The sequence below is a fragment of the Oreochromis aureus genome, linkage group 13, assembly GCF_013358895.1.
Source record: "Oreochromis aureus strain Israel breed Guangdong linkage group 13, ZZ_aureus, whole genome shotgun sequence".
Lineage (NCBI taxonomy): Eukaryota > Metazoa > Chordata > Actinopteri > Cichliformes > Cichlidae > Oreochromis > Oreochromis aureus.
This window is the reverse complement of record NC_052954.1, coordinates 21,065,604-21,078,880: the sequence shown is the minus strand read 5'-3', so window position 1 is coordinate 21,078,880 and position 13,277 is coordinate 21,065,604. Positions and strand designations below refer to the sequence as shown.

General features: G+C 42.4%; 1 protein-coding gene across 2 annotated transcripts; it reads right to left on the bottom strand.

The window, feature by feature from the left end:
* Positions 1-544: 544 nt before the first annotated feature.
* Positions 545-11,862, bottom strand: LOC116333805 (phosphatidylinositol 3,4,5-trisphosphate 3-phosphatase and dual-specificity protein phosphatase PTEN). Of its 2 annotated transcripts, XM_031757070.2 has the most exons (10): positions 11,062-11,861; positions 7,267-7,351; positions 7,096-7,140; positions 6,941-6,984; positions 6,485-6,723; positions 5,397-5,538; positions 3,601-3,669; positions 2,852-3,018; positions 1,756-2,097; positions 545-1,634 (listed from the first exon to the last, which is right to left on the bottom strand). In XM_031757070.2, exons 1-10 carry the CDS (start codon positions 11,138-11,140, stop codon positions 1,452-1,454), a joined length of 1,395 nt encoding a protein of 464 aa, XP_031612930.1. In that variant the 5' UTR covers positions 11,141-11,861; the 3' UTR covers positions 545-1,451. The 2 variants fall into 2 exon arrangements, with proteins under 2 accessions (XP_031612930.1, XP_031612938.1); XM_031757078.2 differs by lacking the exon at positions 3,601-3,669 and having other exon boundaries at positions 11,062-11,862.
* Between the last annotated feature and the right edge of the window lie 1,415 nt (positions 11,863-13,277).

Genomic DNA, 13,277 nt, shown 5'->3' with positions numbered 1-13,277 from the left:
ATTAGATGCTTGCAGCTCCCTGGTTCCACTCAGTGTTATTTGTTTAAAGTGGGCTCTTCGCCCTCAGTTGAACTTCTAACAACAATCCTTCCATCACTTCCCTAACTCAGGTCCCACTCGCTATTTGCAGCACTGACCTTTAAAGCAGGAAGTTACTGTTAACACAGCTCCAACGACAACCTGCTTTACAGCATTTTTTTTCCTCTCCCCCTCTCACCAGGGACAGCGCTCTGGACAAAAGTACCGTCTCACACATGTTAAAAATTTAGATTACAGGGTCTGGGTGCCGTCACTTAAAATTACGACTTTATTTGACAGCAGCGGTGTCAAGTTAAAAGACCGCAATAGCCGCGATGCCTGATGACAACTGCGCACTTCAAAAATTCATTTCATTCTGCATGATTTTCATTAACGGAAAACAGCAGCTCTATTACATAAAGCTGTGATGTAATTTTGTGAGCATGACTCAAAGCAGCGGGGAACCCCACGCAGAAGATGCATGTCAAAGCTGCTTTCATTATCAAAAAAAAAAAAAAAAAAAGACAACATTGCATACATTTATTAGGGATGGACGCCAATTCTAATACATGCAAATTCACCATTGTCCTTGAAATGTAGTGTCAACATTATTGCAAACACTTGTCTCCCTGCTGTTTTGTGTATTATATTTTTATTATCTTAGGATAAAAAAAACATTAACAATTACATGGGATGCCTTGTTCTGCATAATTTAACATATACACAGTGGGAACAGGAATGGCAATGCTTTAGACATCATCACAGCCTCTTTATAACCCCCGCCCACCCCCAACCCACTGCCCGCATGCAGTTTGCACTGCACAAAGGCCAAAAGTCACGTGAGACAGCCTGCAAAGAGCACAAGAAGCATTCACAGTAAAGGAATATAGGAAGGAGGAGAGGATGGAGGGTGGGGGAGAGTAAAAGATGAGGAGAAGAGAGGGAGTGAAACAAAGTGACTGCAGCACTGGCCTTGGTTTAGACAGGAGAAGAGCAGCATAGTCCTCGTATATCATTCTAGCTTCTCCCACACTTCAACTCCCATCTCCTGATTGTGGTACTCTTTCCATTGTCTTTGACACAAAAAAAGTTTGTTATATATGCATGTATATATGTATATACATATATGTATGTATATATATATAAACACAGTTTTATAGCTACAGCACCTTTTCCCATGGGGCAACAGTGTCAATACCTCGCACATGGTTCATGGCCGTGCCAAAGAGAAAAAAAAAGAAGAAAAAACAAAACAATATATTGGTCAGGATATTTCATCTTTTTTTTTTCCCTAAAATTGGCATTTGACATGATGATATTCTATTGCCGTCTGGGGGAGGGAAGGGACAAAGGTTCTTCTTTTGAGTTTATATTCAAGTTTTCTCCTTTTTTTCTGCTGTATAATTTCTTCCTTTTTCCTGTTTAAAAAGAGTTCACACTTTTGTGATTTGCGTGTGCTGCTCTTCATCAAAAGGTTCATTTTCCGGATCTGAGTCAGTGGTGTCAGAGTATCGATAATGGTCTGGCTCATTGTCGCTAACGTCGGGGGTGACTGATGTTGAAGTACTAGCCTCGGAGTTCGGCTCCTCCACGGTTTTCGTAAAGTACAACTTCACCTGGAAACCAAGACGAGATGATCACAAACAAGTCTCGTCACTGCTCTTTTCAGTTAAAAATGCAAAGTGAACTGACAGCAGATATACGGTTATTCAACACCAGAAAGATTATGGCACTTACTTTGAAGTTTGGTGAGAAGTAGCGGTTAGCTTTGTCTTTGTTGGCCTTGTCCAAGTCGTTCTTATTAAGTGTCAGGATGAGATAGTCCTTGTCCCTGTCGCTTTCTTTGCTGCTTTCCTTCTTCTCCTCCCTGTAGTTTTCTCTCCAGTTGTCCTTGCACTCGGCACTTTGCAGTTGGCCCTGTCCCGGTCGGCCTGGTCCAGGTCCCTGTCCCGGAAGACCCTGCCCTGGTGGCCCCTGCTGGCTCTCTAAACTGTTCACTGCCCCGTTCTCCATCTTGTCCCCACTCTCCTCTGGTCCAGGGATGAAGAAAGTGTTCACCCAAAAATGAAACATTTTGTCCTGGAGGGGCAGAGGTTACAACAGATTGAGTGAATGAAGTATCGAAAGGAAACTTTACAGGTTTTTGATCAGGTTTCTTTCAAAAATCAGTCGTTCTAGCTATGGCTGATGGGCCATTTTTTACTGTCAACAAATTCAGAGTAAAGCCAGCCTTGCACTAGTCAGTTTAAGCATTTTCCAACCTCTGTGCACCCTGTACATTTCTTTCTACCAATGCACTATTCTACTCCTGTTTCAGAAGCGTTTGTTAAAAACTGCACCCAGCCATTTTAGGAAATTAGCGAGCATTTAACAGTGTAGTTTTTAGCAAACACTACTCAAACAGGAGTAAACAGTGAATTTCTTGGGGTCTATTTTCAGCTGTGGGTTAATATAAATTTCAGTATTTATGGCAGCAGGACAGCGAATGAGGGATTTACCTCAAAATAAACTGCAGTTGCCCTGCTTGTGGTCCTGAAGGAACATGCCAATGGTGTGCCTAATTGATCTGTTTTTAATAGTTTTTGGGACAAAACTGGCCTGCAGCACAGAGACCCACGATATTAAAAATACCACATTTTTGATTTTTGGTTTATTCGTGAGAACTGTGGCAATAAAACCGTAATTGCTGGCACCCTGCTAAGTGTGAAAATGCTTAGTAGTCTTATCGTTCTGTGACCTAGTCACTTTATGGCATGCAGCGGCTGAAATAAGCTCCTAAATTAGACTGAGCAAATGAAGCCGCAATGAAATTTCCCAAACACAGACAACTAACCTTCTTCAACATCTTATTCTGTTTATGGAAGAACTCCACTTTGATGTCTCCGCAGACTGGGAGCGGCTGGGGAAATTCAAAAAACATATGCTTGTCCTCGCGCCGTGTGTGAGCGGGGTTCGACGTGTGAATCTTCACTTTCAGCTGGTACACCACAAACTGGGGATCTGGAAAAAGTGTTGACGTTGTACAGGGGTGAGGAGCATGATGGGTGAGATTTGTGAAAGGGGGGAGTGGGAGAGAAGAGACAGAAAGCACAATAAGAGGAGTGAGCGACAGTGGAGGAGGGAGTAAATCAGGAGGGTGAGACAGGATACCAGTGTTATTACATGAATTTGACAAAAGAAAACGGTACAGCACACCACCACCTCCCACCCACTGAGTAAGTGCAAAAAAAAAAAAAGTGATAAAACATTATATTAAAATTAAGGAGGAGAAAGGGAAAGTTAACAGGCCACAAAATGTAACACCCAAATAGACCCAGAACCAGAGACACAGGACCCTATTCTGATAGACAGTCATTGGTTTGGTCTTGGACCAGCACAACACGTTGCATTTAGAAGAATTTTAACCCTTTCTTTTTCCTGTCAGGGTGGAGGGTGGTGCTGGAGGTGACTTCATGTGCCCCTAAGCTTTTCCTTTCCTGCTAAGCAACATGTCTACCTCAGACTGCTCCTGCCTGCTGGATCTCTGGGGCCATATAAAAACAAATGAGTGAAAAAATAATAATGGATGAAAGGCTCATTTACCCCAATGCCAATTCCCTTTCTTGAAGCCCTGAGGGGTCGGCTCGCTCCTGTTTTTAATGGTACTGTCCCCTTAGAGAGAAAGAAGGAGATTATCACAAACAGGGCCTGGCTGGCCTGTCAGGGGCTTGACAGCACAGCAGGTACAAAACACAAGTGCTCTACACAAATATTTACATCTACATAGCTTTTCTTAATAACAACATTCAATCCGTGGCTTCAAAGCAGAGTTGTGCATCTTACAAAAACGTTTGACAAGGCACCTAGTGTGCACATGAGAAACACAAAGGGGAAGAAACAAAGGGGGAACTTTGAAATTGCTGAAAATCAAACGACCAAAATGCGTCAGTTTTCTTTGGTGGCAATAAAGAGAGAAGTGTTTGACATTGAGCAGTTTCTAGCAATTAAACTAGTTTCTATTTTATCACTGCAGTGAGCTAAGAACTAGGAAAGCTAGAAAAACAAACTGCAAAACAGGAAAAAAAAAGCGATGCATGTATATGAAGACGTCAAACTCAGAATAGGGCCTTTTTAAGCAGAGGGTTAGCAGGAAAAAAAAAGAAGGATCGATACAGTCAGGGGTGTGCAGCACAGTCACGTGTTAGGGTAAAGAAGTCACCGACATGAAGGAAGCAGAGGTGGCTTTTTCTGACCGACAGCTAAAAATGGACAAATTCAGATACGAGGAGAGCACAACATCGTATGACTCAGATGCATTTGAGCAGATAAGCAGAATTATTTCACTTTTTTTAACCCCCTCCTCAGGCTAAAACAGAGCACTATTTAAACACTAAAACAGGTTTTCTACATGCAGCTAAACATTCTGCATTGATGTGAACATGAAAGATGAAACACGGGGAACGAAATTAAATTGAGAAGAGTGACATTATTTGCTTTGAAACTTGGGGAAATCACTAAAGTTAGCACTGCAGTAAGCATTTGGTTTTGATGGCTGTTTTTAAAAAAATAAAAAAAAATCAAACGGGTTGGACTACTTGCATTTGTCACTACGCCAACAGGGGAGAACAAGTGCAAATGTTTGCAGACATCATTTTACAGCCGTCATATCAATTAAACTCCGAGCAAACATGCAGTGATATGTAAATACTCATAACTGAGTGGCTGTTACCGTCAGTGACTTACCGAGTGCTGCGCTATTGTTTGCTAAAATTACCGCCATCGAAATTCCTCTCGACTTTAAGTTACTTCCTGGTTCGGCCTTAGAGAAACATGTAAAACCTGTGCTTATGTAGCTACTACTATAGGATGCACCCTCCTCTATGCGAGGGCATGCTGTAATTCTTCTCGATAGCGAGCATAGAAAATGAAACCACACAGAATCTGACTCCTATAAAAGTCCCTCCCTCGAGAGGAGCCAAAAAAACATTAAAATTAATGGCTCGACTTTGCAGCTTTCGGAGCTAATAAAAATCTTAAAAGGCTCCTATGAAAAAAAAAATCTGAAATTTTTGTTAAGACAACCAGTGGGGATCTGGTTCACCGGGCTTTTCTGTGAGCAGTAACAAGAAGACTTGATTGATACAAAGCTGCCCTTGTTAGTTAAATACAGCATGAAATTCAGCTGTACTCAACAAGGCTATTAAAAAATAAATAAAACAGAAACAGCAGAGGACGACTTGGCTCCACCACAGATGACCTGCAATGCTCTACGGTGCTACGCTGCAGTGTGGGTTAGCCCCACGGTGCACCACACATGCAAGGCCCTCGCTCTGTCTGAACAGCGGTATGCATGCCTACGCCCTAGATTGGAGTTGAAGTTGAACATGAGCGTGACTCACTGCAGGTGCCCCCGCTGAACATAGGGAGAGTCTCAAACACCATTTTATGGAAGAGCAATGCCACAGGCTTGTACTCCAGCTGGTGCTTCAGTAGGTAGCTGTAGTAGTAGACGTAGCGGCGCTGGCTCGGGATCGTTACTCCCTGCAAACAAAAGCAACAATGTTTAAACCAGGGGTGCCAAACATGAAGCCCAGGGGCCGGAATTGGCGCGGAAAAGAGTCCACTCTGGCCCACTGGACGGTTTTAAAAAAAATGGAAAGGATGACATGAATTTGAGACTTTTAAGTGTATTTTATTATTTTACAAGTTTTATGGCTTTTCCCCCACAACCAGTCATACTAAACCAGTGTAAATAAGTAACAGATAAACGAATAACAGAAAGTTCCCGATTAGTCACTATCTACTATAGAAATGTATGATTTTAAAGTGGGATTACAGCAAAAAGAAAAAAGAAAGAAAATAAATATTTTTCATTTTATGATTACAGGACAGTCTTTTTCTGTAATTTTACACATTTCTTACATTTTAAGCGCAAAGCAGCATTTTTTTAATCATGTAGTAAAACTGACATGTGTTGATGAAACTACACTACTATTACTTATGTTAAAATATCTCGGGGATTAATTGTGTAGTGAAACTTTTTAAGACTGACAGAAAAGGGAGTTTCATTGGTTCGGCACACTTAAGATCAAAGTGGGCCGTATCTGCATGTGGCCCACAATGCAAAATGAATTTGACATCTGTAGTTTCGACGCAGATGAGGGACGCAGGATGTAACATGAGATCACCTTCGAGTTTATCCGTTTAATATGTATTACTTCTTAAAACAGAGCACTGGTGCCTGAAATTATGCTTCTGTTTTCTATGTGTGTTCAAATCTTTGCAACCTTGATAATTATTAGTGAAAATCAACTCAGTCATCTTGCATGCTCTCTCTCTCTTTTTCTTAGCTTGAACATAAAATTTACTTTCAATTTGAAACCAATTAAGCAGGATGTGGCTCATCAGTCACTGCCCTGCTTGATGCAACTGCTCTAAAAAGTAATAAAAGCCTTCTGAATCGAAAGCATTTGTTTCGTGATCTCACCTTCTTGTCCCTTGTCCTGACCTCCCCATAAAAGTCAAGTGCTTCTTGGGCCTCCTGGAATTTCCCACGATGGAGGAGATACGCGCAGATCATGACTCCGGTGCGGCCCTTCCCGGCCTTACAGTGGATGGCCGCCACGTGATTGTCATCCTCACTGAGCCACTGGTCCAGGTCTTCACAAAACGGCTTAATTAGCTCCAGCTGAGGAGGGTTATGGTCTTCGAAGGGGTACTGTGCAACTGAGGTGTGACAGGATGCAAGCCCACGCAAAGTTGTGATGAGAGAGAGGAGGGGGGGTGGGGGGGTGGAGGACAGTGCAAACAGGTCAGCAGAGACAAGGTGGGCAGGAAGATGCTGAGTATTTTGAGAGATCTGACGACCTTGTGCATCATCAGGCCTTCAGGTGGGCTTTTATTTCTTAAAGACAGCATTTATAGAAAACGTGAAGCAGCCTACCTCTGCAGTTAAATTTGGCAGTATCGTAGTGTCTTTCTGCACAGCTGAAATGTCAAGAAAATCCCCCCCAGAAAACTCCAGTTAGCAATCACACAAGAGGAAGCTGGTAAGTAAACAAAGATGAGCTCAGATGCAAACAAAATGTAGAAACTTACAGGTTGTAGATTTTGTAGTGGTTTTTATGCTTTGAATCCAAAAACCTGTCCGCAGAAAAATCATCATTAGATCAATGTGAGATCAAAGTGCCAGAGCAAAACAAATAAACTCATGTACTGCAGAATAAACTGCATGTTTGTGATATTACCCTTTACCAAGATCACACTTACCGTACTACATCATCTATATTGTTTCTGTACACGCCTTCAAGTCTCTCTGCTGGAAAACCCATTGCAATGATATTTGGGTAAATATCTGTTCAAGCAGTCAAGGAAATGTACAATCTGCAGGAAATCAAGAGGGAGCTACTACCAAGGCTCCCAGCATCAGAACTAAAGCTTTTAAAGGAAAGGACTGCTTAAAAGAATTTGCCATTACAGCACAACTTCAAGAATGCAGAGATGAGTGAAAGGGTTGAGAAAAGTTTTAGTCCATGCCATTATAAGAGTGTGATTGTAGTTATGGATAGACAGGAGAATACGGGAGGGGTGCTGGTCAGTATGTGCGTGCATGTTGTGACAGATGGCCTTGACAGTGAGAAGCAAGCAGTGACGGCAGGAGTAACAGCGCTCCTGCTTCAGCCAGGCCCACATGTGGGTGCATGAGTAGAGTCTCTGCTCCCTGACCTGCATGTATTTTTAGAACCTAAAGTTATATTGGGATGATCGCAAATGTTCGGCTTATCTAGTCTGAATTCAGCCAGAGACATTTGAATATCTGCGAGATTGCAAGCAGACAACATGAAGTCACACATGTAGGGAAGGGGGGAGTTAACTCAAAAAACAAAAATGCTTTGTGCGCCGAGCTGCGAATTTGCAGGTGCAGAAAAAGGTGGTGTTTGCGTTTCAAATGGCTCCATATTTCCGCAAGAACGGTGAGGGAAAATGTCATGGCCAATTATATGGTGACATACATTCACTCTTAAAGGCGCACATCAGTGTCACATTGCACTGAAAAAGAATAATTTGGTTGGCATGCATGTCTTGAAGGCTCGGCTCCAACGCCTACCTGTAACTGAAGTCTGCTCGTCAGTCTAAGCTGTGGGATTTCACACTTTAACCACTGACTAAAGGGCAACCTTTTCTTACACTTCCTGTGCCACAACGTCAAAAATAGAAAGGCTGAATATTTCTAATTGGATGCGTTTCATTCTGTGCAGACTGTTTTTTCCCCCCTCAGAGTCAAATCACTTTTTAACTGGTCAGAATAATTTGACACACGCATCTGACAGCTCTGGCGAGAAAGCGCAGCCGGCAGCCTCTATGCAGCCCTCAACTTTCCTGGTGTGTGCAGTGCACATACAAGTACCTGTGGATGCAAAAAGCCCACAAGGTCAACTCTTTTGATTCAGTGTGCGCATACACAGCTCATTGTTCAATCAGCAGACCTACAAGTACAAAAAAAAGGTTTTCCACAAACCCAGGTCAACTGTACTACGGCAGACATTAATGCTGTTTCAGCCATTTTTGGGGAAATTTTCAGCAAAACCCCATCAGAGGATTTCAGTAAGTGCCTTCACGCCACCCCATGCAACCAGGCTATGCACAACACAGGCCTCGTACATAAATTCAAGCCAGCCCTATAGCAAATCTTTGAGGTTATTTGCATACAGCCAAGCTACTTCCTTGAAACTCAGCACAGCCGCCTAGCTGTATATCCTGTACTATAATAAACCTGTCGATTAAGGGCTCAAAAACCTAATTAGGAGATAAAAACAGGTTTTTAGTGCTTTATAACAGGCTACTCTAACCCGTGGATCTACAGGCAAAGTGGGTCCAGTCAGACTTTAAGTGATCTTTACAAACCTTCAGGGAGAACTTCAGCCCAGAGCATGGGGGTCTTGGTTTCTGCAGCTGGAAAGAGATGCATATGTTGGACCCCTGAAGGAAGCTCCAAGTAGGAGGGAAAAAAAAAAAAAAATCTGATGCTTTAGACACGCCTTTTCTTAAAAGCCAGCCCTGCCTCAGCTCTATGCATATGCCAAATCCACAACTGAGAACGAGAGAGGGGGGGAGACAGGGAGAGTGGGACCCAGCAGGAGCTAAGGTGGGGAGGACAGGAAAGGAGGAGAGCAGAGGAAAAGGGGCAAGCAGAGGGAGGGAGAATTAGGAGTGGGAGTAGTAAAGAAAAAGAGCAAAAGGAGAGGAGAGGTGGTGGGTTGAGAGGGTAAGAGAGGGAGAAAGCACTCAGACAGCAATGATGATACAAGATCACTGGCAACTCTATTTTAAGGGCAATTCCCAGAACTGTGATACTGCATTACATAACTGCAGAGAGCCCATATTGTTTTTAGACATAGTGCCAAACATGATAAAAGGGATAATTCGAAAGGGCCCACATCCAAACAAGAGGTGGCTTCAGACCAAAGAAAGATTCCACTTTTGAGTGGTGTACCCCATTCACACCTGCACAAAGCTGTAGAGGCACACCACAAGAGTCCTGCCACTGACAAGACATGACATTCGATTTACCACATTATAAAAGCAGGCGAGAAACATCAGATCAAATACTGTGAGGCACGCCTTTCATCAGCATCTGCAGTCACACATACATCATAGCTGACAGCTCTGCCTGAAATCACTTCACTATGTTTCTATCTATAGTGTCAAGTCAAGGTAACTAGCACTCAGCTTTACATCTGCACTTTCAGAAAAGAAAGAACAAAAAACACGCCACTCAGCAAGGTTTTCAAGTTGCTAACAATAACAAAATTAAATTCTGTACATAAACACTCCAGCCCGCTCAACTCTTTGTATACTTTAAGGAACCAGATAGGGTTGGAACTTCCATTATTGATTAATCTGCCATTTCAGATTCTAGATTACTAACCCCCCCCACACACACACACCACCCATTTAGCCCAATAATAATGTGGAAGAAGTCCCAGAGCCCAGGTGGGATTTTCAAACGTCTTAATTTCCTCTTACAGTAAACTGATTACACCAAGTTTTCACATTTGAGAAGCTGGCTTTGTATTGTTTTTAGTTTGCTTTTAATATATATATATATATATATATATATATATATATATATATATATACATACATATATTTTAACAATAGAATATCATCTGACAACTTAATTCCGCCATAAAACCAAAAATGCCAAACTCTGGGACTCACAGAGGCGATCTCAACACATAAAGGCATATTAATTGAAACTTTTACCATTAACCAACTTTAAGCACTGTAGCAAATTACACTTTGCTGCCCAAAGTCAACCACTTCAGTTGCTATTCTAGCTTATCACAAGCCAAGTAAGTAAAAGTACCAACTTTAGAAGCGGGAATACTGCACCAGTGAACCAGGTCAGCTATTGTCAGTGTCAGTCCTGCTGTGAAGACTGAAATTTAATTTCTTTAAATATTTTAATAGCCATCTTAACAAAAGGGAAAGGAGTTTTTAAACGTTTATATCCATCAGTGAACATTAAATCCATCAAGAAACACAGGTGAGAGGGGCAAGAGTACTTTAGCCATTTGCTCGATTGTGTCAAAACAAACAAGAAACCCACCAGAAAATTAAACAAATCCAGATGTAAATGAAAGCCAAACATACCCTAAAATAAATCCTAAGAGCGTCATATATGCTTACGAGAGGCACAGATTTAAAATGCTTAATATGGCCAAATGACTAACAATTTCACAACCTTCATCCAGGTTCACCCAGGCTAAATGCCCTGTCACATTTAAACACAGAGACCAATGTCCAGCTTAACAGAGGTTTCCAGCTGTGATGTTAGTGTGGTATTCATACGTGCCGCTTTGACAGATCCACCATCTTTCAAACATGCTGGGTGACAGCAAAGCTGCGCTGTCGGACCAACTAGCAGCTAGCTACGATAAGTAGCAGGGGAGCCATCTACCTCACGTTACTCCACCGGACTGGTTCCAGTGCTCTTAACCAGTGCAGCTAGAACATGTTAGTGACCAGTGGCCCGAAGGCTTTACAAATTAAGAAGGATACATGTTAAGTCCAGGTCGAAACCATCCTCTTGGTATCTCCTTTTGTTCCGACTGACCATTTCTTTTATAATCGACGACATTGTAGCAGGTGACAGGAGTCTATATGGGGTAACTGGTGAAAAGTTTATCTAGTATTGGCGGTTTGGCCGTTTACGTCGCAGTCACTGGGTCTGCTCTCGGTGGCTCACGGCTGAATTTTCCAGGTCCTGACAGAGAAGTGCTAGCCAGCAGTAGCGGTGGCTGTCGGTAGGATTAGAAAGGCTTCCTCTGGATCATAAAGACGGGCCTTGCTCTGCTCCTCCGCGGAGGCCCGACTTTCCCAATCCTGCAATTCGTTTTGCAAACACCCCCGGATAAAATACATGCAGGTGTCCTCAGAGGAAAATACTTCAGAATGCCGTGAAAGGTCCAAGCTGAAGGCTCAATGGCAGCTGCCGCGATTGACAGCAAGAAGACAGAGAACTCACCGGTTCTCTAAACCCGTATCCAGTCACTAAGACGTAGCTAGCTCGCTAGCTAACTAGCTAGCTAGCACAGCTAGCTAGCAACAATAGCTAATGCTACCTCCTTTTTCGATCCAAAAGCCCCCTAACGATTCAACATTGTCATCGACTGATTGCCAGGAACACATCTGAAAAAAAGTGACAGGCTCCACCTTCGATGTATAGAGACTATACAAAGTTCAGAAATGTGTACAGGCTGATTTGACAGTTCCGTCCCGGGAAATCATCTTCTTTTCTCGCTCCTCTAGCTCCAGCTGAACTCTCAGGCTCCCATCATGGCCTCCACAGAAGGAAAAAAAGAAGGTAGAGCAGGCTGGGATTTTAGAGTACGTATCACGCCGCCTTCATCGTTATAGTCCCACAGCTTAATGAAACCTGACAAACGCACACGTCTCTAATATGCTTTTACTAATTAAGAATACGCACTGAAAAGCAAAATGCCTACACGAGTAATCGTTCTGACCCCGAAAAGCGTGATAATAGAATTATTTCGTGCTTGTGGCGGAAGGATAAAATGTGTTCGCTTACGACGCTCCCTTCTGTCAGTGATCACGTGTGATGTAATTAGGGAAGTTTCCAACATAATGTCACTTTTCGCGGTTTAAACTGTCATTTCGGGTATGGCAAGTATATCAGTGCAAACTGCCGACCACGAGTTTGCACTGCATTTGCTTTTACAGAGGAAATGCTTATGTGTTGACAATATCTCCCTTGGTTCCCTTGTTTTTTCAGTCTTCTCAAAGCAAGTAATTTATACCCAGGTTAATTGCATGATCATACACTTTGTCTACATGATGAACACCACCATAAATAAATAAATAAATAAATAAATAAATAAATGAACAGGATTAAATCTGCATGATAAAATTGCGGACATAATAATCACAGGTGTGCGCAAACTGTGGAGTTAAATTCACAGTTAAATTTAGGGTGCATCCTTCACAATGTCATATACAGTAGTTATTCACTGTATTTAGAGTTAGAGCTGAAACGATCATGTGTGTGTGTGTGTGTGTGTGTGTGTGTGTGTGTGTGTGTGTGTGTGTGTGTGTGAAAATACAATCAGACTAATGAACAACAAAAACAGCAGCTCAATATTTGATGTATTTCATTCATACCAACAGAAGTCACCTTACCTCACTGTGTTTTAAATTTCATGAAAGCTTTAGAGAAAGTTAAATGGATCCTTTGGTCACAGAATATAACACCCATAAAATGATCGCTCAATGTAAGACTGTGTGTCAACATCAGTCAGCATCTGGAAACAAGGAGGCTGGGCTTAGTCCATGTAACCTGACAGCTGTGCAGCTGATAGTCATTTTAAATTAGCAGCCTTGCAATGCGGAACATCTGAGTGGGAATGTGACTTCTGCTCTTCTTAGAGTAGTGCATCAGATTTGGAGTGTTACTACAGCCTGTATTTAGGAATATGCAGGTCTGTAGGACACCGGAGATTTACATGTGGTCATTTCTCAGTGACGTGACATACTGGGTGTAGAGTAGTTGAGAGATTTTATAAAGTAGTGAGGGTACAGTTCAGCAGATTTAAATGGGTTTACCTGGAACATCGCAGATTAAATGATCTGATCCCATGTAAGGCTAATTAGGAATCTCCTTCTTACAGGGAAGACTAGTTCTCCCCACTGAAGAGCACTTATCCTGTAGCGATGTAAGCCCTCGCAGCTTAATGAGAAGCGAAATGAATCAGTCCTCC